This window comes from Dendropsophus ebraccatus, chromosome 8 (genome assembly GCF_027789765.1).
Source record: "Dendropsophus ebraccatus isolate aDenEbr1 chromosome 8, aDenEbr1.pat, whole genome shotgun sequence".
Classification (NCBI taxonomy): Eukaryota; Metazoa; Chordata; class Amphibia; order Anura; family Hylidae; genus Dendropsophus; species Dendropsophus ebraccatus.
The window spans coordinates 29,635,690-29,663,156 of record NC_091461.1 but is presented as its reverse complement, the minus strand read 5'-3'; the positions used below and the strand labels follow the sequence as shown (position 1 = coordinate 29,663,156).

At 43.8% G+C, this 27,467-nt stretch overlaps 1 protein-coding gene across 2 annotated transcripts in view; it reads right to left on the bottom strand.

Moving 5' to 3' along the window:
* Window positions 1-20,336: 20,336 nt before the first annotated feature.
* The window catches only part of CHST15 (carbohydrate sulfotransferase 15), a 30,883-nt gene continuing 23,752 nt past the window's right edge, over window positions 20,337-27,467 (bottom strand). For both annotated transcript variants that reach the window (XM_069978954.1, XM_069978955.1), the window contains exons 7-8: window positions 23,888-24,035; window positions 20,337-20,710 (exon numbers count right to left, since the gene is read on the bottom strand). In XM_069978954.1, coding sequence (XP_069835055.1) covers window positions 20,523-20,710; window positions 23,888-24,035 — 336 coding nt within the window. In that variant the 3' untranslated portion in view covers window positions 20,337-20,522. The remainder of the gene's footprint in view (window positions 20,711-23,887; window positions 24,036-27,467) is intronic.

The following is a 27,467-nucleotide window of genomic DNA, read 5'->3' as shown; positions in this document are numbered from 1 at the left end:
CGATCAGCCGACATCGTTCATGTCAGCTGATCGTTGCAGTCGTTTGTTTTTCAACATGTTGAAAAACAAGCGACTGATACAGCAACGATCTGCTGCCATAGCTCCGTAGAATAGGAGCAGCGGCAGCAGACGCTAGCGATCAGCCGGGCAGCCCCCCCGCAGCTCCCCGGACTCACTGCCGTGTGGAATAGTGGTGGCAGTGGGAACAAGGTGCAAACGAGCGCTGAGAGCGCTCGTTTGCTCCTCAAGTCGGCCAATGGAATAGGGCCTTAAGACATGCTATAATGTGACAACTACTGTCTGACTGACCCCCCCCCCCCCCCAAGAGATAAGCATTGTGGTTGTCAATGCAGGTTCATTGTCACAATCAACAGCCTTTCATCCAAAATTCCATCAAAAAGGTGGCGCAAAAAAAGCTACTTTGCATATCCTCCTTCCCAGAATTCTTAGTAAAGCATGAAAAGCCTTTCCACACAACCCTTTGGTGCTCTCCTTAAGAAAAAACATTGCCCCTTCAGTCCATTATTAAGGTCTTTCTGCAACCAGCCAGCACAATGCTCTGTCCTGATGAAGGGCAAGGTCTCCAAATCAGCTACCTACAGCTAATCTCCTTCTGATTATTATTTTATTTTTTGCTTCATTTTCCAATCCCCAGTCATGTTCTGAGACTTCTTAAAGGAAAAGAAACCTGGAGCACATGGAGAGAAAGCTACCTTCACTAGGTGGTGCCAGAGAACGGTTTTGCATATTCTTCTTCCCATAATTCCTAGTGGAGTATGAACTGTCTATACGTATCTACACATGTTTATAGTGCTCTCCTCAAGGAGAAACATGATGCCTATAGATTGAATTAACTTGTGAAGTCTGGGGCCTTTGCTTTCCTTGGTGACCAGCTAAAGAATGTCAGGTCATAATGGGAGTTGTAGTTTAGTAATAGCCGGAGATCTACAAGTTGGGGAACACATCTAAAGCTTAAAAGGGGTTATCCAGTGCTACAAAAACACGACTCTTGTCTCCAGTTCAGGTGTGGTTTGAAATTAAGCTCCATTCACTTCAATAGAACTGAGCAGCAAAAACCCGCCCAAGCTGGAGACAAGAGTGGTGTTGTCTCTGGAAGAAAGTGGCCATGTTTTTGTAGCACTGGATAACCCTTTTAAAGCAACTAGAGAAAGATTAAGTAGTAGTATAAACTAACACCAATAGAGGGAGCCTATTTTGATAGTCCTGCGTTTGGTCACCCTAGAAGAGTCGATATAAAATCTGGCATTACTATTTCTCATACAACCTGTTTACCTGTAAGAAGACATTACAACCATGTCAGATTACTTGCAGGTGTTTTATTTTTTTCCACACAGTTAAATGTGTACAATGGTAAAAACAATGTCATCCCCACAACTCACATGCAGCTTAATGATTTCCATATGGGGAAAAAGATGCAGTAAAATGAGTTTTTTTTGCAAGGTTGTTGTTAACTTTCTATTTCTGTATCATTTGTCACATTCATGCTATATTCACACACAGTCTTTGTATATTCACACACACACTATTTATTTTTTTTTTGGCTCAAAAAAATGCCGCTTTACAGCTAAAAATAAAAAATAGGCACAATGGGGGAGATTTATCAAACATGGTGTAAAGTGAAACTGGGTCAGTTGCCCCTAGCAACCAATCAGATTCCACCTTTCATTCCTCACAGATGCTTTGGCAAATGAAAGGTGGAATCTGATTGGTTGCTAGGGTACAACTGAGCCAGTTTCACTTTACACCATGTTTGATAAATCTCTGTACATCAAATATATATACAGTGGTGCCTTGTATTACAAGCATAATTCGTTCTGGGACCGTGCTTGTAATCCAAATCCACTTTTTAAACCAAATCAAATTTTCCCATAAGAAATCATAGAAATGCAGACAATTGGTTTCACACTCCAAAAATAATGATTTATTATTCTGAATAACATGTAAAACAAGTGAAACAAACATTCAGAAAAAGCAGAATATGTGATATTATAAGTTACTGTACAGTAATGGAGAGGATGGGAAACACAAGGGCTGACAGAGACTGCAGGGAGCATGAAGGAATGAGCAGGACAGATGTGGGCACATACATGCAGCGCTCTCTGTCCGGGGAGAGAGGGGTTACAGCTATGGAGAGATTACCTCCACAGTCCTGTCCCCTGATGTAAGCCCCAGCCTCAAGTGGATCTGCTATGATTTGGAAGGTAAGGGAGACTTCCTGGGTCAGAGTACAGTGCTGTAGACCCCGCTATACAGGCCATGCCCCTCCTCCACTCCCCCTCCCACCCAGTACAGGGAGCTCTTAAACCAAAGCAATGCTCTTAAACCAAGTCACAATTTTGAAAAACTGTGAGCTCTTAAACCAAATCACTCTTAAACCAAGTTACTCTTAAACCAAGGTACGACTGTATATATATATATATATATATATATATATATATATATATATATATAAAATTACTCCAGCCACTCAACCACTGCTTTTAGAACAGAGCGGAAGAGACGGGTGACCATATTAGGCAAGTTATGCCTATTATAAATTTGTAAAAATATTGTATGGGGTTTTTTAATTATGTTAAATCAACTTTCAAATTTTTTTTATAGATTTGGAATTTATTTCTAAAATCTAAAAATCAAGTCTTCCAGTACTTATCAGCTGCTGTATGTCCTACAAGAAGTGGTGTGTTCTTTCCAGTTTGACACAGTGCCCTCTGCTGCCACCTCTGCCCGTGACAGGAACTGTCCAAAGCAGTAGCAAATCCCCATGAAAAAAAAAATCCTGCTCTGGACAGTTCCTTACATGGACAGGGGTGTCAGCAGAGAGCACTATGTCAGACTGGAAAGAAAACACCACTTCTTGCAGGACATACATCAGCTGATAAGTACTGGAAGATTTGAGATTTTTAACTAGAAGTATTTCACAAATCTATATAACTTTCTGAAACCAGTTGATTTAAAAAAAAAAACATTCTGGTATATTTCTTTAAGGCTGAAAATACAGCATCATCCTGAGACCATTATTTCTGTCTTCAGCATCTATATGAAAGACATTGCCTCCCAAAAAACAACAACTTTAACATATTTTCCAATGACATATATAGAAAATAGAGGCCCTAATAAAAAAAAAAAAAAAAAAAAAAAAAATCGAAATGGCCCCCCCCCCCAGGATGGGATTAGAATTTTTGGTGCCCTAAGGAAAGAGGGGAGTTTTCTCCTCCACACCCCTTTCACCTGCCTCACCATATAGAGTAGACACAAGCTGCCAAGTTTCATAAAGTTCACAATTTTTCCAACATTTCAAACCGAGACGTGGAAAAGAGTATGGAAAACTTACAGCACTACCTTACCGTCCCTCCTCTTAGAGGGTTTTTATATGGTCCTTTGGATAAATCCTACTACTTTTATTATTATCTGGCAGTTTATTCTAGAAAGTCCTTATTGGCATAGCGTTGGTTAAATTCCACATGTTGTCTGATTCAGGGCCGGGAGCTGGGCCTGCCAGGATTATGTAGTGAAGCCGGGGCTGGAGCCTTTTCAGTGATCTTTCATTCTGCAGACAGTAGCGGTAAGAAGAGGTCGCACACCCGCCATTCTCCCAATCTTTTCTGCTTCATCTGGGAAAGACGATGATCACATCTCTGACAAATACTTCACATAGCTGGAAAGTTTCAAAGTCCGTTCAGTTTATCTTAAAATACATCACATCAGAAAAACAAAGTTAAAAATGTAGGAAAAAAACAAACACATTCCTTTGAACAGAGGCGGAACTAAAAGCTCCAGGGATCCAATGCATTATCTATATAGGGGTCCCCACCTACCGAGTGCAAAATACAAGACTGGTGTCAACCTCTGCACCCCCTATTATCAACCTCTGCACCCCCATAATCAAACTCGGCCCCCCCTTTAATCACACCCTTGGTGCAATATATCTTGAAACTTATATTAAAGCAGATATACCAGCAGTACATCTCTTTTCTGATTTTACCATGACCAGACCAGTGTGGCACTGCCGTCCTTTTCTTTTAACCACTGCCCGATTCCCGCGCAGGGCGCCAGTCCATTACCGAGCACTATCCCGGTCTGAAGCACTGTAGTTGGGCCGGCCCGCCCCCAGTGGGAGTAAACCTCCTCCCCGCTATAACGCTGCGCCATTGATTCTAATTATATAAAGGACTGCGGCAACGGCATTCTCAACCTGGCGCCGGTCTATTCATGGTAAATACAGAAAAGCATTGTACTGGGGGTATATTCGCTTTAAGTCACATGGTAAAACATTAGTGTAATATTGTTTAGTCTCTATATACTTACTGTAGTACTATGAAAGTTTCTTGAGGATTCATAAGAGTCTCAGATTTTTTGACTGTGCTCTGACTAAAAGTCAAATCCAGTAGCTAAAGAGATCCAGATCGCAGCAGTCGCAGTTGCCTCCAGTCCCCTAAACCATAGGGGCTTATAGGACCCACTTGCCAATGATGCTGCCTGTAGCTGCGGCGGTCAACAGCAGCTGGTTGCCTGTTTAGTCGGGGGAGCTTAAGCAGTGTTGTGGCTCCTAGGTGGGTGTGGGTCACTTGGGCACTTGTCACGGTAGCCTGGAGTGGTGTTGGTACCCACCCCTGGTCAGACAGGCGCTGCAGGTGCCTCCACAGGTTTGCCTGACCCAAGTGTAGCCAGGTGTGTAAGTGTAGGTGCTTAACCAAAATAGCGTCCGTTAACTGAGGTACTTTTTCAGTGCAAATGCAAAATAAAGCTTTTAAACTGCAGGTGCAAGTGAGAGGTAGAAGAAGTTGTACCAGCATAAGAGAGAGTAGAGGAGCATCTTGAGGGCCCTGTCCAATGTAGCGTTGTACTCTGCCGGGATAGTGTAGCTGAGAAGAAGAAGAAAGCTCTTACTCAAGTACTTGACCGCATAATGCCCTACAGTGCCGGGATACCCATCTTATAAGGGTAGTACGAGGCCCCAGGTCCCTGCGTTGGGTGAAGCAGACTTCCCGAATCCTTTTGGGAGAGCCGTGCATTATGCAGTAAAATACGTAGGCTAGTTGCAGCTTTGTTCTACTGAGGTCAGTGCCTAACTGGATACAGGCCACGGCCCTATACTGTGTTGAGAGTATCCCTGGCATGGACAAGGTGATCCTCAGAGGACATCCTTGCCTTTTGAGGGGTCTAGCACTGCATGCTAGCGGTGACTACTTGCTGTCTTAAGAAATAAAGTTCAGTCTCTTGGTCCCTGACGAGGGTCCTGGCCTAAGCCAGGCCCTGGCTTCACTGTAGCAGGAACTATCTCTTTGTCTGACTCTTTCTCACTGAACTAGAAAGACGAAGACCCTTCACCAGGAACCAGCTCCTTTGTATAGGTTTTCCTTAGCTATCCTGTGATTGGTGGGGCTGTGTGTGCAACAGAAAGAAGAAAAGAGATAGGCAGAAAAATGAGGGAAAACAGACCTGCACTCGTAACAGGAGGAAAACAACCATGTGACATAAAAGTTTAACCCAGTGTTTCCTGCAGCTGTGCATAGAAAAAGCATAGTAGTGACACCTAGTGGGGAAAATACAGAACATCTCTGGCCATATCCCAATGTGGGAACCTGACGCGAGTTACTTTACCCAGGTGCAATAAGAAGTTGGCACACCTGTACTGGGACACTACACAGCTGTATAACTGGATCACATCAGTGCAGCTCTACAGGTAGCCCTCAGTCTGGTCATAAAGAACAATTGTGTGGGAGATGTGCGGTTTGGTAAAAGTTGTGCCAAAACTGCTGGGGAATCCAGTGTGATGCAGTAGACAAAGAGGAGAAATAGCAAGAAGGGTACAGGAAAAGGAAAAGCCTGCAAACTATGGTGATGGACACATAAGTGTGTTAACTACTGTGTGGGGAACCAAAAGTGGGTAACTACTATGTAGGGGAAGAAAAGGCAAGCAATTAAACTGAGTGGGGGCACAAATAGGGGCTATATTACTATGTGGGGTAACTGAGGGCACATATTACTGAGTGGGGATACACAGAGAGGCTATATGACTGAGTTGGGAGTCACTAGTCACTAGTCACTACAAAGGAGTCACTAGTTTGGTGGGCACAATAAGGGAATCACTATTGGCATGCGGAGCAGTGTTACCATTTGGTGCACTACGGGTATGGTAAAAGTGAGAAGGTAGCTGGAAAAGAGAGGGTCCTTAAGGCCCCCATTAACCTTCAATGACTGAGGAACATAAGCTATGTCTCCTGCCCACCGCCAGTCCTCCCCATACTAATAACTTTTTACAGAATCTATTCCCAACCAACCCTGATCACAAGCCCAACAAGCCAATGGTCCTGGACCACAGTGTGGTCAATGCAGTCTTAGTTGTTGTTGGATTCCATAATGGATATTTCCATTTGAGACATTCAAATATTGTATGCTATGTTGAAAGTTAAACTTAAGGTGGTCTTTGAGAAGTTAACACTGATCTGCATGGAAGTAAAGTGGATCCATGAAAAGCATTATTAAGGGGGTATTCCCATCTGAATATTTTTGGTATATCCTATGTCTGGTAGATATAGGCCCTGTTTCTGGAATCAAACACCTATTTTGAGATTTAGGGCTTCCCCAATCACGTTGGAGGTGGTCGAAAAGGAGAAAAGAGTAGGGTCACCAGTCACCTTATGTGGTTCCACGTGGAGAGGAACCAGAAATTGGCAGAGACTGATGATGGGCCAGGGTCAGGGCCGGATTAAAGGGAGGGCACAAGGGGCATGTGCCCAGGGGCCTCCACCACTAGAGGGCCTCCACCAGCCCGAACCCAGAAGTGGTATCTTTGAATGGATTCTTCCTGTCAAGCTTCCGGGTCCCTGTCTCCTGCCGAGGTCCTCACTCCCCCTTGCCCCTCCCCCTCACTGAGGAGAGGACTGCGTGGGACCTTAGCAAGGAAACCTGATCTCTCCGGCAGGGATGTGACATCATGGAGCATGCTGGAGCATCTGTCACAGTGGCTGACAGGCTGAAGGAACAGTGAAGAGCCAGAAGAGAGAAGACCTTTCATCTACCCAGATCAGGTGATTATGAGGTTTGTTTTGTATTGGCACATCAGAGCAGGGGTATATACTATAGAGGAATATATCAGAGCAGGGATATATACTATAGGGGCATATATCAGAGTAGGGGTATATACTATAGGGGCATATATCAGAGCAGGGGGCATATACTATGGGGGCATATATCAGAGCAGGGGTATATACTATAGGGGCATATATCAGAGCAGGGGTATGTATATATATATATATATATATATATATATATATATCCTGTGTGCAGCATATGACATGTTGCCTGTGTGCAGTGTATGATATATAGCCTGTGTGCAGCCTATGACATATAGCCTGTGTGCAGTGTATGGTATATAGTCTGTGTGCAGTGTATGATACATAGCCTGTGTGCAGTGTATGGTATATAGTCTGTGTGCAGTGTATGATACATAGCCTGTGTGCAGTGTATGGTATATAGCCTGTGTGCAGTCTATGATATATTGCCTGTGTGCAGTGTATGGTATATAGTCTGTGTGCAGTGTATGATACATAGCCTGTGTGCAGTGTATGGTATATAGTCTGTGTGCAGTGTATGATACATAGCCTGTGTGCAGCCTATAATATATAGCCTGTGTGCAGTGTATAGTATATAGCCTGTGTGCAGTGTATGGTATATAGCCTGTGTGCAGCCTATGATATATACCCTGTGTGCAGCATATGACATATAGCCTGTGTGCAGTGTATGGTATATAGCCTGTGTGCAGCATATGATATATAGCCTGTGTGCAGCATATGATATATAGCCTGTGTGCAGTGTATGGTATATAGCCTGTGTGCAGTATATGATATATAGCTTGTGCACATTGTATGGTATATAGCCTGTGTGCAGAATATGACATGTAGCCTGTGTGCAGCTATATATGCCATGATCCTTAGGGTACGTTCACATGTACCATATCAGCTATAGATTATACATAGCCTTTAAGTACTTTCTGGGTGCTCCTTACTGCTTCAGGTAGTTTATATGGTTGGGAACTGAAGATAGAACTTAGACTTGCAAGTCCAGATTCTGCTTGCGATTCACAACTGCATATGTTAGCTGTGGTGGCTAACACAGTGGGCAAGAGAGCACAGAAAGTGCTAAAGTGCTGTGTTCTCGCATTGAATTAAGTGGAAACACACTGCGATGCTCACCCCTTCCCCATCCTGTCTCTAGATCCTGGCATCTTCCTCTGGACTGCAGCCTCTAGGGACCATCATCTGCAGAACAGAGGAGGTTGCTGAGCCTTACAGCCAGGAGTGAGGAGGGGTAGGTACTAAGTCCCCTACAGTAAGAAGCCACCTGTATAGAATGCTGTATGGTTTATTTGTGGGGAAAGAAAATGGGGGGCCCCCAACAAAATTGTTGCCCAGGGCCTCCACCACCCTTAATCCGGCCCTGGCCAGGGTGATCTTAAGGATCTTCTTTTTTTTTTAACAATATTCCCAGCCATAAAATGGTAAATTGCCAGACCACCCCTGCTAGTGTTAATATCTTCCTCCACTGTAACATATTGTAGTCATGCCAAACAGCGAACGTCTGGACTCCCTGCCAGCCATGACGCCACACTGTGCTGGTTATCAGCCAGGAACCATACTTCCTGAAATGTGGAGTAAACCAAGGACTAAAGGAAATAAGAAGCCTTGTCTTTATTTCCATCATCCTACACTTATCAACCTGACATTAATCTTCTCCATATGAGTCTGTAAAACCTTTAATTCACTGGATAATGGAGCAAAATACATGCAGAAACCTGTAAAGTATGGGCACACTCCTAGCAGACAGAATATGAGATATATGGATATCGTTACACCCACTCTGGAAATTATGAGCGTATGTATTCCATAGACCTAATACCCAGTGAACTCCACAGTAACCACATGTCCTATATCTTATCTAAGGTACACAGAATGTACATACTACAGAGTCATATATATGCCATGTAAACAGGACGGATGTGAACATACTGTATAACATTCAAGGTGACTTTGCTTAAAGTGATTACTTAGTACCATCTACTGGCCATATATCTGACCGCACATTACACAGAGACCACAGAAAGATGGACAAGCATTCAGAGGGGAGTGAAGTGCTTAGCCAAGAGCTTCTCCTGCCTCTATCTAATAACTGGCTAGGGTCTAAACACTAAGATCCAAACTTTTCAAAACTTTTGCTGTCTCTACAACATGTTGAAACTTTTTTTTTTTTAAAGCAGCGGAAGGTAGAACTATCTAAAAGTACTGTATTTAACATGAAGGGGGAGATTTATCAAACATGGTGTAAAGTGAAACTGGCTCAGTTGCCCCTAGCAACCAATCAGATTCCACCTTTCATTCCTCACAAACTCTTTGGAAAATGAAAGGTGGAATCTGATTGGTTGCTAGGGGCAACTGAGCCAGTTTCACTTTACACCATGTTTGATAAATCTCCCCCTATATGTCTTGTACAGCACAGAAGCAGTACCATTTGGATACATTTTGATCCTTTAGTAACAATTACTTTAATAGCTGTATAGATTTGTAATAAACCCTTAAAGTCAAAGATTTTCATGAGTAGTTAGGCTCTGTTCACACAGCTAATAGTCACATGGTTTTTACCATGGAAGCCATTACGACTTGCATAGCCTTTCATAGTGTCAGAAACCCTGATACCATTGACTTTAATTGGAGGTAGGGAAGAAGTGACATGTTACTCCTGAAGCTAACATTAAAGTCAATGGGAGCTTCAAGGCTCACTTCCCCACCACCCTTGCACTGCCCATGGCTCCTAGAGATCTGCGGCACAGCGGTACAAACAGGCCAAGGATTATATACCTGTGTGCACAGGCCCTTTATGGGGTTCTCCAGGAATTAAAAACATAGCTACTTCGCAAAAACAGCGCCACACCTATCCTCAGGCTGTGTGTGGGATTACAACTCTGCTCTATTCCCTTCAAATGAACTGAGCTGCAATACCACAGACAGACAGAAGGCAAGAAGATTGCTATTTCTAGATAAAGCAGCCATCTTTATCTAAGTCTGGAGAACCCCTTTAAGACTATGTTCACACTTAGCAGTTCAATCATTATTTCGGTCACAATTTTTTCAGCTAAAACCAGAAGTGAGTTGAAAACAAAGATAGGCTATGTTCTCACAATGTCTTTTATTTCTTTGCCCGATTGAGGCCAAATAACGACAGTTTTTTCATAGTGACGGACATCATTTGTACAATATAAGGCTATGTTTACACAACGTTTAGATACTGTACGTTGCCCAGCCTTCTATGGGACCCCGGCCGGAGCGTATACATATAGTATACGCTCCGGCCGGGATCCCTCGCAGCGCCGGAAAGAACTGACATGTCAGTTTTCTGTGGCCGCTATTCAGTGAATAGCGGCCGTAGAAAAACATGTCAGTGCACACTGTGGAGCAAGCGGCCGCAAGTTTCTTAGTGTGCTGTGGAGAGTTCTGATGTGGATGTGCACGGATGCACCCGCATCAGAACTCTGTGGCGGGAAAGATTATCCGGCCGGTACTATACAGTACCGGCCAGGATGATCTTTTCAGAGACCGGACGCTCCGTGACCCAGCCAGGTCACGGAACGGCCGGTCTCTTACAGCATGTGAACATGGCCTTATAAAGTAACAGCCATTATTCGGCCTCAAATGGCCAAAAAGGCGTTGTGGGAACATACGCTGTATCAGCCTTGTCCCTGTGACTGCTCAGAGCTATATGGAGGGTAGAACAAATCCAGAGGAAAAACTGTCCCCTCCTAGGAAGCGGCCTCCAATGTGATTCTTGCCACAAGTCCCTTCAATGTAGTGTCACTTCCATGTAGTGTCCCACCTCCCTTTAGATGTCAGGACATAAGGACACCACTTAGCAAAGCGTTGCTCTGTCGGAGTAGTGATGTGGCCGGCATATGGCTGAACATCTCTGCAGCACATCTGCACAGTCTCCCATATATGAGCTCAGTGCTGTATAATAGTGCGGTGAACATTATAACTGTGAGTCATTCTTGATACCAATTGATAAGATAATAGCCAACAGATGACAGAAAGGATGACACGTTCTTCCAATCTCATATCATGAAAAGTCCTTTGGTTCTTCACCATTTCAAAGAATTCATGTTTACCTCCCAGAACAGGGGTCGGGAACCTTGGCTTTCCAGCTGTTGCAAAACTACAACTCCCATCATGCCTGGACAGCCAAAGCTAAAGCTGGTATAGATGGATATGACAGTAAGGATTTTTTCGCCATGAGAAGTATTAGGTACGGGTTCTTAGCTCTAGGACAGGGCTAGGGAACCTTGGTTTTCCAGCTGTTGCAAAACTACAACTCCCATCATGCCTGGACAGCCAAAGCTTTGTATCCTTTATAGCTTTATATCCATCTATACCAGCTTTAGCTTCGGCTGTCCAGGCATGATGGGAGTTGTAGTTTTGCAACAGCAGGAGGGTCAAAGGCTCCCCCATCCCTGATCTATACAATTCGCTGTGAGATGAATGATCTTACAAAGCGGAGAAGAATAAAGACTAGTCCAAGAAAAAAAAAAACTTCATCCACATAGTCTCCCATTTGATGTCGCCCGAGCACAGGTTTTTTCAGGATCAGTTCACACATGGCAAATTGTTGAGATTGGAAATCACTTCCATTTACCTAAAAGGGGATATTTCAGATGAATAGGAAAATTACAGAGATTTCTGTAAGAAACTTACAGTGTGTGAATTTCCTATTAGGCCATGTTCACACATGGTGAAACAGCGGCCATTCTGTGACACGGGCCATTGGCTGGGATGTTCAACCTGGCCAATACTGCTGTATCGGCCAGGTGAACATCACTTCAACTTATTTGGAATATGGGCACATTTGGGTGTGCCCACACTCCAGTTAGCCATAGCACACAATGTAAAGTATGGCTGGGAGCCGTACTTTACATTGTGTGCACAGTTTATTTCCTGCGGCTGCCGTTTACTGAATAGCGGCCGCACAAAATAGTCATGGCAGTCTTCTGTGCGGCCACATGGAATCCCGGCTGTAGTTTATACAGTGCTTATACACTGAGGCCAGGATTCCATAGGGGTTAATTTGATCGGCCGCTGTGATTAAACAACGGCCGTTGTTGCAAACCTGGAACAATGGCCATTGTTTAATGAAAAAAATACCCTGTGTGAACTTAAGATGTGTTTGCGTACCCAAGCTTTGATGGTGCAGAAAGCTAAAGAATACTGAAAATGCAAGGAGCCCTCCCCGCCGCTGACAAGCGTCCAGAAGACTTGGATGACTCTCTGCACATTCTTTGAAAGTAAAAGGAAGATGAAAGCGGAGCAGAGAGCCAGGGGGCATCCTTCTATGAGACACAGATGGGAGGTTGAACAATCCCTTTAAACAGATGCCAGAATATGATAATGAAGAAATGCGGCGAGAATGAGCGGAGGACGAGGAGCAGCAGCTGAGGGTGCTGAGCTGCAGAGAGTGACATGGCAAAAGTATGCAGCTCATGGAAACACTGGGATTTCTGGGAACAATTCTCATCCTTTATTGGCAGTCAGGTGTTTTCACACCAATCACACGTAATCTACTGCAACTTACCCTGTAGATCCCTATAGGTATTTATGAAAATCTTCTTTTTTCCAAATTAACTGTTTATATAGATTTGTGATTTACTTAAATATCTCAATTGTTTCAGTACTTATCAGCTGTTGTATGTCCTGCAGGAAGTTGTGTATTCTTTCCAGTCTGACACAGTGCTCTCTGCTGCCACCTCTGTCCATGTCAGGAACTGTCCAGAGCAGCTGCAAATCCTCATAGAAAACCTCTCCTGCTCTGGACAGTTCCTGACATGGACAGAGGTGGCAGCAGAGAGCACTGTGTCTGACTGAAAATAAAACTCCACTTCCTGCAGGACTAAGAGCAGCTGATATGTATGGGAAGACTTAAGATTTTTAGAAGTAAATTATAAATCTCTATAACTTTCTGAAACCAGTTGATTTGAAAGAAAAAGATTTTCGCAGAAGTACCCCTCTTTCATTGCAATCAGAGCTCCCCGTTCTGTCACTATATACATTTGTCCTGTCCTTCTCTTTCTATGGCCAGGACACATGAATTATCCTGAGAGAACATAATGCAATGATGCGATATCACATATAATGTGTTTCAATGGCGTTGCATGGCATCTTGTGTATCCGTACAATGACCTTGGTTTCCGACAATGTCACTACAACAAATCCAGCACTAACCGTACAGAGAGAATGCTGTTTGTGAGTAATCTTTTACACTTTGAGAACTAGAATCTGGGTGCTCAGACCACCACAGTTGTATTTTTCTTCAATTGAAGCCAAACTCAGAACAGTCATAATCCAATAGAACCGAATAAAGAACAACTTTTCCTATTGTATGGCTATTTAAGCATTTACCAAAAAAACATAGTTATTTCTCAGCCGTTGTCATGCAGCAATTACATTGTACAAAAGCTATTTTAGTGGAAAGAGTCTGTGCAGCACCTAGTGGTCATTACTGGTAGTGCACATTTCATCTGAGTAGGTTCTTGGGGGGAAGGTTCTTCTTGTAAAATATTGCGATCCTGTACAAATGTGTGTGTATATACATGCACTCTTAGACCTTGTGCAGGAGTGCCAGCAACGAAGATTGAATCCACGTCTTCTCAATAGATCAATAGATATCCCAAGGAGTCGCAGCACATCCAAATAGTGAAAAAACTTGTGATTTTTATTTCATAGTAACAATATCTATCAGCCAGTGCATATATATGTATATATATAAATATATATATATATATATATATATATATATATCTCAAACTTAATTGGTTCTGGAAGGCAGAAGTGCGAGATCTGAGCAGTGTTTTCCCATAGGAAATAGTGTAAATGTGTTTAATTGTCTCCAGCACCTACCAATAAATAGCAATAAATTAACTACAACACTCATTATTTGCACTGAAAATCATTATACAGCACAGTATTGCGCTGTACTGTATGTTAGCCATCACCAGTGCTAAGCTCATCCACGATCCACATATCCGCGATCCACATATGTATATATGTGAAAACAGCATTGATGAGTGAACTTACCAAACATTCAGTCCGATATAATGTATGTACAAAGTGCAACAGTATCAGAAGTATGACTGTGATGATAAGATAACTGACAAAATATACCCAAGGGCAGAGCACTACAGCCGTAGCTATAATATGCTGTATGGACAAATTAAAGGGGTTGTCCAGAGAAAATCTTTGTCTTTCAAATCAACTGGTTTTAGAAAGTTATATGGATTTGTAATTTACCTCTATTAAAAAATCTCAAGTCTTCCAGTACTTATCAGCTGCTGTATATCCTGAAATGTTGTTTTCTTTTCAGTCTGACACAGTGCTCTCTGCTGCCACCTCTGTCCATGTCAAAAGCTGTCCAGATGGAGCAGTTGACGGCCATGATCAATAATAGGTTAGACCAACTTAAAAAGGTCTGGAATTTGTGGGACATATACTGGGCGGATAAAGATTCCACTCGCATTAGGGTTCCATGAGTTGGCAGGCCCTAGTAGATCACAGTTCCTACCCACTTCCTTCCCTCTACCCCCCCCCCCCCCCCCCCCCCCCCCCCCGTGTCTTCTGTGCCCGGCGTCCTGTCTACACACCCCCCCACCATTTTTTTTTTTTGTTTTTTTGTTATTCTGTCTGATACATGGACGATTCGAAATGTTAACTTGCTTGCTTCTATTTTAACACCCAAAGGCGCCATAGACGTGAATACGTGTTGTATTATTGGCGAGATTGAAATATTGTCATTGTTTGTCTTAAAAATTTGAAAAAATTTCAATAAAGATACAATTAATAATAAAAAAAAAAAAAAAAAAAAAAATGCTGTCCAGAGCAGGAGAGGTTTTCTATGGGGATTTGCTACTGCTCTGGACAGTTCCTGACATGGATAGAGGTGGCAGCAAAGAGCACTGTGTCAGACAGAAAATGAAACACTATTTCCTGCAGGACATACAGCAGCTGATAAGTATGGGCAGACTTAAGATTTTTAAATAAAAGTAAATTACATATCTATATAACTTTCTGCCACCAGTTAATTTGAAAGAAAAATATTTTCACTGGACAACCCCTTTAAAGAGAAAAGAAGAAAAGGAAGAAACAAAGAAACAAAAGGGTAAACAACAACAAACTTAAACAATCATGCTAAAAAGTGAGGTAATGAAATGTATGAGCGCCCAGTAGGGTCCGGCACCCCCCTCCCTCGGGAGAGCCAGAGAGAGACAGAACAAGGAAAGGAGCAAAGTTCTACTGTGCAGTAAGGAATTCTGGGAAATCAATGAACTGGGTCAATGGGAGCCATGTCCTACTATGAAGGCCGACCTTAGGAGTAAGTTCTGTGACCAGCTCCTCCTTTCTCTGTAAATGGCTAATCTCAGCAAACCATTCTGATACAGATGGTGCTCGCGTGCTCTTCCATTCACGAGGAATCACTGTCCTGGCAGCTATAAGTAGGAAAAGTATAAGACCTCTACAGAGCACCTTCGTAGTTCCCGGTATCATGGATAGTAACATTGCCAGGTCATTTGATAATTTATTTGATAATAGAGATTATGCTATTCCAGAATGGCGATAAGGATGTGCATGCCCACCACACCCGCGTCATGGTTGCCCGTTCCGTACCACAACGCCAGCAAACATCGGAGACCTCAGGAAGCACATGATGTAAAGTGGGAACTCTGTACCACCTTGAAAGGATTTTAACATTAGTCTCCTGCCCCTCACAAGAAATTGAGAATTTATGGCACATGGGTGATTCTGATAATGAGGAGAGGGCGAGACTGTATAACGTGGATACCAGCCTCCACACTGGCTCTGAGGACTGGCTCAGCATTTCCAAGCTGGTTGAAGAGAATTTTTATGTGTCTCGAAGAAATGCCTAAGTTGATGGAACTCGGCATACAGGAGGGACCAGAGACTCGTAGGACTTAAGGGCCAAGCCTTCTGTACATAGGGAGAGGGTTAGGGGATCGGGGAACCCCCAAAGAGGATTTATGGAGCGCTGGTGGGAAAAGAGCGTTCTGTAAGCGGGGGGGTCATTGGACCATTCAGGGAAAGAAGGCCAAGCTTAGATACGTAGCATAAGGCTACTTGGGCTAATACTTGAGAGACATGTGGGAGCGCGTGGGTCATCTCGCCTGTCAACACCTGTTTGGGTAGCCTAAACACCTGTTTAGGTATTTGTGCGAGTTTGGTCGAAGAAAGAGCAACTTCCTATTTTGCCCAGAGCTTGTCCTTCCTATGATGGAAGAAATCTGTCAAGGGGTTAGGACAGAGCCAAGCCCCCGCTCTCCTTACGTCCACTCAAAACACGTTTGGCCAGATACTGAGCAAAGTTTAAGTTCCGGACATAACATCCAGGTTAATCTTCGTTCGAATACTGAACAGTTCAAACCCTGAAACGCCTGAACACGGAGGTACTACTGTATGTATGGCCTGAGTTTGACACCTGTGGTCTATGATTTCAGGGCACCACAATAGGATGTGACTGTACAGTAGCTGTAGCTCTTTGGCACAGCATAGACATTTCTGTTACAGTAAGTATGGCAGCACTGATTGGCTGAGTGGGACCAGAGACGGGAGCCTGACATGCAGCCACATCACCGAGGCAGGTAATGTATGCTCTCTGCGGTGGGCTGTGGGCGGCGGGGGGGTTAACGCACATACTCACAGCATGATGTCAATCCCGCTGCAAGTATGTGCTCTCATAGGCATGAATGGCACTGGATCCGCAGCAGATTTTGCTGTGAATCTGCAGGGTGAAATCCGCTGCGGATATGGTAGGTGTGAAGGCACCCTGAATCACATTTTTTCATGGTTTTTAATTACTTAAAACATATAAAAATTTCCACATTGAATCAATGATTAGAGCCGTCTGCATATTGTCTGAAGGAATTCTCACCACAAGATTGGAAGGTAACAGCTCCAGGCGTTACATTTACCACCGTCACACCAGAGCTGACCAATACCGCCATACTGTGACTGGATAACACCAGACCTGACCAATACCACCATACTGTGACTGGATAACAATGGCACACCCAACCTGAACAACACCGCCATACTATGACTGAATAACACCACCACACCAGACCTGAACAATACCGCCACACTGTGACTGGATAACACCACCACACCAGACCTGAACAATACCGCTATACTGTGACTGGATAACACCCCCATACCTGACCTGAACAACACCTCCATACTGTGACTGGATAACACCCCCATACCTGACCTGAACAACACCTCCATACTGTGACTGGATAACACCACCATACCAGACCTGACCAATACGGCGACCCCCCACACACACACAAAAAAAAAGATACCTAAGTTTACTGGCAAGTCTGAATGGGAGACTAAAAAAAAAATAAAAAAAAAACTTGTTTCCTTCTTCCTGGTGCTGCCCCCCTGCAAGATGCTCCCCTAGGCATCGGACCGCTGGTGCCTAGTGGTAAATACTGCCCTGGATACAGTGCTAGAGAGAATCTTACCATAAGACAGCACAAAAAAATCTCCCCCTCTGGTTTTTACCCTTTAATCCCTGTATAGGAATTGGGACTTCACAGATCCACTTCACAGGAAATTGCCAGGTCACAACCCTAGTTTATTTTCTGAAGGTGACAGATAACATATTCAAAAAAAGAGGAGCCCGTGGAGCTTCATTCAAGAGTCTTGAAACACAGGACTAGCCAGATATCCCTCCAGGAGCTACCCCTTGGATGGGTCCTTCCCAGAGGGATATCTGGCTAGTCCTGTGTTTCAAGACTCTTCAATGAGGCTCCATGGGCTCTTCTTTTGCATATTCATGTTTCCCAGGGGGCAATGCACCTAGGACTTCACTGCATTGAGCGCTTTCACTAGCAGCTGGCAGTGTTATCGTTTGGCTGGTCTCCCTGAGATCAGCAATCTGTTTCTCTTATGGCTCTACTAGGCATTGCTCCCACCTGGCCAGAACCCTGCTACACACTGATGAGGGGCAACACCCCAAAAGAGCTGTCTGTGGATGGTTACCTGGCCTTGGTTTTTTCCTTGTCATTACATTGGCTTATAGGGCCACTTAATATGGTGGTTTTGGTGGTTTGCCTACAGGAGCCACCCATTGGCTGGGTCCTTCCCAGAGGGATATCTGGCTAGTACTGTGTTTCGAGACTCTTAAATAAAGCTCCACAGGCTCTTTTTCGCATATTCATGTTTCTCAGGGGGCAATGCACCTATGATTTCACTGCATTTAGCGCTTTTACTAGCAGCCGACAGTGTTATCTTTGACTGGTCTCCCTATGATCTCAGATAACATATCCAGGTATGGTACTACAAGAGCGGCTAAAGACAAGCTCTGGCCGAGGTCAGAGCAGGCAGAATTTCCCTGTCTCATGTAACATGCAGTAGGTCGGGGAAGGCAATAAAAAGAGAATGGTCAGGAAACAAGTCATGTCAGAGCCTTGGAACAACAGAACCTTACTGCTCACACAATGGGTGGAATGTAAAGTGCCATAGACTATGGTGCCAGGAGACTGGAGGAGGAACAGAATCAGCAAAGCACATTGGCCCTTCAAATATGTATATGCCATAAGTATGATCGCACATCCTAGGGGGGTTCAGGAGGACCAGGGATGATGGCAGGGAGGGTGCTAGAGAAAGGACCTCTCAGGGTGCAGTGCCTGTCATGTGAAGGGAGCGATGGTAGCCCCAGTGAGTGCACTAGAGTGTGACACTGTACAATGATGGACAATCTCTATTTCTACAAGGAAACTGTCCCAAAGCTGCTGTTGATGGATCTGTTATTGGTTATATATGTCTGCATGTAGTACATAGAGTGCACAGCCGTAAATGAGCATCAAGTATTCACATTGACAGCTCACTTGTATACCTAGAAAAGAAAACGAAACAAAATATAATTACCACAGCTCATAAAATAGTGATATAGAAATCTTGCAAGGAACACGGGATAACTTTATCTTAGTCCTTCGGTGATGATCGGTGATTGATCACTGTGTATCACTTTCATCCAATCCTTCACACTCTGAGTCTGTTCTTTAGTCCACTGTAAACTTGTTCTCTACTGTTTAGGTGTCAGCACTGGTTATCTATTGGCATTTGTACATGTATACCCCATTTTATTCAGCTGATATGTTACAGCTTTGTTAAAAACATTGGGGGAGATTTATCAAACTGGTGTAAAGTAGAATTGGCTCAGTTCCCCTAGCAACCAATCAGATGCCACCTTTCATTTTTCATAGATTCTTTGAAAAATGAAAGGTGGAATCTGATTGGCTGCTAGGGGCAACTAAGACAATTCTACTTTACACTTTGACTTCTGTTTACAACCATTTGTTTTTCCTTTAATTTGAGTGCTATCTATTTCCCAGACATTGCTTTGAATTTTCTAACTTGACACTTAAATATCCTCCTTGGTCTACACAGCTGACTGGGAACAACCAACATCTTTTGCCACACTCTGTGCTGGTAAGACACCTTGGAAGATTATTAGAATCTTTTTCATTATTTTCAACAGCTTTCTTGTTTCTTCCAAACACAGCACCACTCTCGTCCTTAGTTTGGGTGTGGGGTTTTGCAGCTCCATGCCACTGAAGTGAATGGAGCTGAACTGTAATCCCACACACAACCTGTGGGGTGGTGCTGCTTTTGTAAGAAAGTAGTTGTTTACTCTAATTCTGGATAACCCCTTTAAACACTGGTTTGTGTATCTGCTATGAAGTAAAGGAGTTAAGTGACCGTCCTTTAAGTGTGCAGATTGCAAAATTTTTGTCAAATTTTATAGAAAAATTATTGCAAAACTGCAACTGGGGACAAACTAGGTTCAAAATTCAGTATATTCAGCAGGGTGCATCCCCAAATCCCATATACTACAATAGTCTACAGAATATAACACTATACACAAACCAATGGTAATCAATGCAAAAAAGCAGACACTGTCCAGACTTTACGAACCCAAATGCTGGTTAAAAAGCAAACAAAACAACAAACTTTAAATATTAATTTATTTGCATGTGAAGCATGAAAAAATATTTTTCTGTGAGTTAAGAACTTTATCCTACCACGAGTCCAGCCCTTTCTGCTGTCTCATAGAATCCTTGTATTCAGTGCACTTTATTTCAGTAATAGTCCATTGATGCTTAACATAAATTAGTTTCCAGGTTCATTAAATATCAGCGCCGCCTGAACAAGGAGACTGAGGTCCATGAGCCATATATCAGCATTTTTTGGCAGTTTTTGGCAGTTTTTGGCACATTCCTTTGAATGCAGTTCCAGCATGACAACACTAGAGGGCTGTTAACCCTTGCAACTGTCTGATGCATGCAATTCCCACATCAGGCCACTAGATGTCAGTGCTTCCCTGTACTTGTAACTGATCATGCAGCAGAGAAAAAAAATTCTTGAGCAGTTATTCAGCCGATCTTGTTGCTACGTCTCCCATAAATAAGCTCTGTCTCCAAGCACCTGAGCCAACTTCTGGTTGTAGGGCCGATAGAAATCGATCAGGGCCTGTCTGGTGTGAAGAAGCATAGGACCCAAGCTGCAATCTTCAGGGCGACGGCTGTTCGAGGCTTGCTTGTGCGTAATGGAGGCTTCCTGTTCTACACTCAAGGGCCCTGCACGTATAAAATGATATTTAATGCAAAATACAGACCACCAGTGCCTGTATGCTCTTCAAGCCAAGTTCTTTCTTCTCTCTGGCTACGGTAACACAAGTGGTGCAGAACAAGTAAATATAAAAGGTTGACTGGATGGAGAGAAGTGAAATACCTGAAAGCCTACCAAAAAGTCAGCTCTTCTCAAACACTTAAAGGGGGGTGTAAAGTTAGAAAAATGGGTGTTTTTGTATTTTATAAAATGAATCACTCTTGTGCATGGGTTGCATCTGGTACTCAAGTGAATGGGACAGGCTGCAATACCATACAAAACCTAGGAACAAGTGTGGCGCTGTTTGTGGGAATAAAGCAAGCATGTTTTTCTACTCTTGTGCAAGCAATTTAGGAAAGTCTCCTGTTGCAAGAATGCTAGGAGACAATGCTGGGAGCTAGGAATAATGCAGAAAGAAGATGGGGCTTGTGGAAGTATATGGGCCCCATAGCTCATCATAGAGCACTCCCCTAGTCAATTAAATCTTCCAAGTACATCATCTCTTTGAGAGGATCCACGCACTCAGAAGTCATGCTGGGGACTAGGAATAAGACGGGGAGCCATGCTGGGGACGAGAAATTAGATGTGGAGGCATGATGGGGATTAGGAATAAGATGGGGAGGCATGCTGGGGACTAGGAATGAAATGGGGAGGCATACTGGGGACTAGGAATGAGATGGGGAGGCATGCTGGGGATTAGGAATGAGATGGGGAGGCATGCTGGGGATTAGGAATGAGATGGGTAGGCATGCTGGGGATTAGGAATGAGATGGGGAGGCATGGTGGGGATCAACAATGAGACGGGGAGGCATGCTGGGGACTAGGAATGAGATGGGGAGGCATGCTGGGGATTAGGAATGAGATGGGGAGGCATGGTGGGGATTAGGAATAAAATGGGGAGGGATGCTGAGGATTAGGAATAAGATGGGGGGACCTATCGCCCACTGACGTGCCAACTCTTCCTCTTGGGGAGGCTAATCCTTACACGCTACTGGAAGTCGACTGACATACCCCCACTATCAGAACTTATCACTGCAGTAAACACTACCTTCATATACGAAAAAGCTATAACAGTTGGTACCATGTCATATAGTAAATTGGTTACCAAGTGGGGTCCCTGGATGAAGTCCAAATACTGTATTGCACACTAACGGTGGCTTGTGAGGATTCCCTACCCCCCCCCCCCCTTTTCTCCTTTCTCTCTCCACTTCTGTGCAATTGTTGCTATCACACCCTCACCTCAGGAACTACCTTGGGAATGACCTATCATTACCCTTCCCCCCCCCCCCCCCCCCCTATGAACCTACAACCCTCTTGCTCTGGGACTGTACACCAACACAATAATTACCATCCCAGTACGACATTAGTCATAACATCTATATAACCCTATACGCTCTTAGTATCATAATTATATATCCCAATTGGTTAGCTGGTGCAGCTTTTTGTTTACTCACTGTTTATTTAGTTGTTTAATTACTGTTTATTGTTTAACTCCTACCTATTATTTGTTCCTTTCATTTACATAGTATAGGATGTAGCTTGTTGCTTATCTTGCAATTCTAATGTTCGCAATTATTTCTACCTGATTCGTATTGCCTCACTGATTAGAACCCATACCCTCCATACTACTGATAACACGCAACCACCACCTGCTGCGATTTGAAGTCCTATACTGTACCACAACTTATCCTGTTATTTTATGTATGTTCACTGTACAAATGTACTGTTTATTTCTTTGCAACTATATTGCTACGAAATGACAATGTTGTAAATAACAAAAACCTTTTAATAAAAATATTGAACCAGGAATAAGATGGGGAGGCATGCTGGGGATTAGGAATGAGATGGGGAGGCATGCTGGGGATTAGGAATAAGATGGGGAGGCATGCTGGGGATTAGGAATGAGATGGGGAGGCATGCTGGGGATTAGGAATAAGATGGGGAGGCATGGTGGGGATTAGGAATAAAATGGGGAGGGATGCTGAGGATTAGGAATAAGATGGGGAGGCATGCTGGGGATTAGGAATGAGATGGGGAGGCATGCTGGGGATTAGGAATAAGATGGGGAGGCATGCTGGGGATTAGGAATGAGATGGGGAGGCATGCTGGGGATTAGGAATGAGATGGGGAGGCATGCTGGGGATTAGGAATAAGATGGGGAGGCATGCTGGGGATTAGGAATAAGATGGGGAGGCATGCTGAGGATTAGGAATAAGATGGGGAGGCATGCTGGGGACTAGGAATGAGATGGGCAGGGATGGTGGGGATTAGGAATAAGATGGGGAGGGATTCTGGGGATTAGGAATGAGATGGGGAGGGATGCTGGGGATTAGGAATAAGATGGGGAGGGATGCTGGGGACTAGGAATAGATAAGGAGGTGTGCTCGGGTCTGGGAATGAGATGGGGAGCCAAAGAATGGACGATGAATGGCAGGGGAAGCATGCTAGAGAACAAGATTGAGACAGGGAGCTATGCTCAGAACAAGGAATATGATGGAGCCAGGAAGGAGATCGGTATCCTTGCTGGAGGACTATAGCTTGTGATTCTTGGCATTAGGACTGACACGATTTTTTGTCCCTTTCTTTATTATATTCATTATACGTTAGTCTGCTGTACACAACTGCTAATTCCACTAAATGCTTCAACCATTATTCTGTATACAAAACCACCCCATAAAAGACCATGATAGTCGTCATAATCTTCTATCCCTTCCATGACTTCTAATAGTACGAATCAGTGACACCCCACCCCCACCAGGCCCCTGGGCAGCTGCACAGGTAGTACAGCATATTCGCTTCTGATTTCATGACTACCAGTAGAGATGAGCAAACCTACAGTAGAAACGAAGAGAAGCGCGTTGTTCCTATCTTTATTCTGCTCATCGGGATGCAGACTTTAAAGTCTTTTGCCGCTCCTCCCCAGGTGCTGGGAAAAGATGGATCTAGTCCTGGGAAACTTCTCCCAGTTTCCCAGGACTGGATCTATCTTTTCCCAGCACCTGGGAAGGAGCGGCACGGAGTGGAGCAGACTTCAAAGCCTGCAGCCTGATGAGCAGAATGCAGATAGGATGGCAGCACTTTGCTTCATTCCTACTGTAGATTTGCTCATCTCTAATTCCCAGCATGAGACCAAGCATCGGACTCACCTAGACTGAGGAACCTGTACACAAGCCTCATGCTCTGGGTGATATTAGCTGCGTGATCTTCCAGACGGAGTATGAGAAACTGGTCCAAGTCAAAGACGGATAGCCAGTCCCATAAATATACCACATACAGCCCAACCTGAAGACGTACCTTGAAGGAAAAAAAATACAATTTCAGCCTGGGATCTAATATAAAAAAAAAAAAAATCATATTACCAATATATTAGCAAAGCTGCCATTATGATATTGATTATACTGAGGAGAGATCATGAAAAGTCCTAGGAAACCCCTTTAATACATTATTACTAATTACTAATTCTGTATTTATACCACCACCACTAGGAGGAGCTAACTGCATGTTACGTTATACAGATAGTCCTGATCACTGTATTTTCTTTCAAATCAACAGGCTTCAGAAAGTTATATAGATTTGTAATTTACTTCTATTTAAAAATCTCATCAGCTGCTGTATGTCCTGCAGGAAGTGGTGTATTATTTCAGTCTGACACAGTGCTCTCTGCTGCCACCTCTGTCCATGTCAGGAACTTTCCAGAACACCAGCAAATCCCCATAGAAAATCTCTCGTACTCTGAACAGTTACTGACATGGACAGAGGTGGCAGCAGAGAGCACTGTGTCAGACTGGGAAGTATACACCACTTCCTGCATGACATACAGCAGCTGATAAGTACTGTAAGACTTGAGATTTTCAAATAGAAGTATATTACAAATCTAGATAACTTTATAAGTTCTTTACCGGAGTATCCCATTAATCTGCACCCATAGGCATGATGGGAGTTGTAGTTTTGCAACAGTTGGCAAGCCACAGGTTGGAAAACATTGGTAACTAGAGATGGAGGGGTTAGTAAGAGGGAATAGGGGACAGATCTACTGACATTCATTAATCTCTAGCCTCCTGTAGAACGCATATATATATATATGTACATATATATATATATATGTATATATACACACACATAGTTATCATTAGGCACACACTATAACCCAGGATCAATGATAAAAATGATTCCTTTCATGAACCATTCACGTGAGCAGAAGACTCATGTTTACAGAACAGACAAGTCCGTTGTCAATGCTGGTGCACACCCGAGCAGCGATGGAATCCCGTCCCCCTCCATCAGCTTATCTGTGTCTCTAGCGATAGGCTTTGTAGGGGAAGGGATTTACCAGGATCTCGACAAATTCCCTTAGGGAAAGAACTGAGAAATGTAAACACTGACAGGGATGATAAAAGCCCCTCAGACAAACACACTGGGAAAACCCATCCATAGTGGTAAAGAACAAGAACATACAGAACATACTGTAGAGATATAAAGAGAACCCGTCCGCTCTCCTGACATGTCTCTTTTAGTCAATACTTGTATTTCTCACATTGTGAAATCATCTTAGGGCTCCACATTGCACAATCCCTCTTTTATTCCTCCTGGTAATATATGAATGGATTCAACGTAGCATAATATACATGCACTGTTGTATCTCTAGTCCTGGCCCGATACGTGGGTCAGGTGACCTCCAACGCTGTCAGTCCGGATCATCAGATCTGTGGTCGAGCCAGGATTTACCTTGTACATACTCGCAGCAGGATGACAGTTTCGCTGGGAGTATGTACTAATCCTACTGAAAGTGACAGCGAAGGGATCTGCTGCGGATTTCATGAGATCCGCTGTGGATCCGTTATGTGTGAACCCACTATATAAGTGATACTGTCACCCCCTTACTCTATGTGCGGTAATGTGCGTTAGACTGTGTCACCAAGGCAAGGCATCACAGCAGATGGTCCTCATCTCCTGGCTGGGAAGGGGGCCCATCTGCCGCAAAGGCCCGCCTACGTGACACTACGTGACAAGTGCTATACAGGTATATATCCAATGTGCAGCCTCTAAGCTTGTGGATGGTGCAGAGAACTGCATATTGAGTGTGGATGGTTCAGAGAACCGCACTTTGAGTAAGCGGTGTGACAGTATGACCTTAAGTTCATACTCGTCTGGTGTTATGGTTTACTAGTATACACCAGCTCAACACTCTTGTGGCCTCCATCAGGTTAGCAGGACCCTATGGTTTAGTGTATATACACTGTATACAGGCTAAACACAATGTCACTTACTACACTTATAGTGAACCTATTTGCAATGGCACGTCGTACTGAATTACAGCTGAAACGCCCAATATCAGACTGCGAGCACGAGGAACACAATCTAGCCGGCAGCTGTCCCTGAGAAGACATTCATGCCAAGATAGGGGGAGGGGGGATTTCTATAAACGTTAAATGCACGGCTCCGCCTGTGACTATAATGGAGCTGTCATGAATTGGATGCGCTCTTCCTGATACCGAAAGCGCAGTCACTGGAGTGTAAAAGCTTGATCTCTGCATAAAGCACAACATGGGAGCTGCCCAGCAATGTATTATGGTCTATGTCTGTCTATGCATCTATTTCAGAGACAGTGTATAGAAGAAGTGAGTATACAAATTTCTAAATATAACAGGAACACCCTGAATCATGTCTGTGCAGGACAGAGGGAAGTTCACAAGACCAGGAATGGGGAGCCTTCAGCCCTCAAACTTGCTTAATTACAATTCCCATCATGCATGGAGGACCAAAGCTTCCCCATCCCTACACTATACTAATACAGCCATGCAATACTAGAAAATGTACCTGGCCCTGCCCAGGTATAAAGTGTCAGTGTGGTATTTAGGTTTGTTCCTTCCCAACTACCATTATTCACAACCATGGACAATTTCAAGGGACGTGTGAATAAGGCCTAAGCTGTATGGTGCTCTCTCAAACAACTGCTGACAGGTGATGTGGGCGTTGATAGGGATCAGGTGAGATGGACACACAGCCGACCCCTTTGTTGCGGGAGAGATAAGCCGCAGCTAGATCGGCATATGTCTCCCCTCCCCATAGACAATACAGGAGTGCCTCATGTCCTCATACTAACGCTCTCTCCTTATACTAATACTATGCCCTGATACTAACGCTCTGTCCTCATACTACAGCTTTGTCCTCATACTAACGCTCTGTCCTCGTACTAACAATATGCCCTCATACTAACACTGTCCTCATACTAATGCTCTGTCCACTCCTCATACTAATACTATGCCCTTATACTAATGCTATGCCCTCATACTAATGCTATGTCCTCATACTGATGCTATGTCCTCATACTAACGCTCTGTCCTCGTACTAACAATATGCCCTCATACTAATGCTCTGTCTACTCCTCATACTAATACTATACCCTGATACTAATGCTATGCCCTCATACTAACGCTAGGTCCTCATACTAATGCTATGCCCTCATACTAACACTATGTCCTCCTACTAACGCTCTGTCCTCATACTTAAACTATGCCCTGATACTAACGCTCTGTCCTCATACTAATGCTATGGCCCGAAACTAACAGTTTATCCTCATACTAACACTCTGTCCTCATACTAATGCTATGTCCTCATGCTGACGCTCTGTTCTCATATTAATACTCTGTCCTCATACTAATGCTATGGCCTGAAACTAACACTATATTCTCATACTAAGGCTCTGTCCTTTTACTGACTCTATGT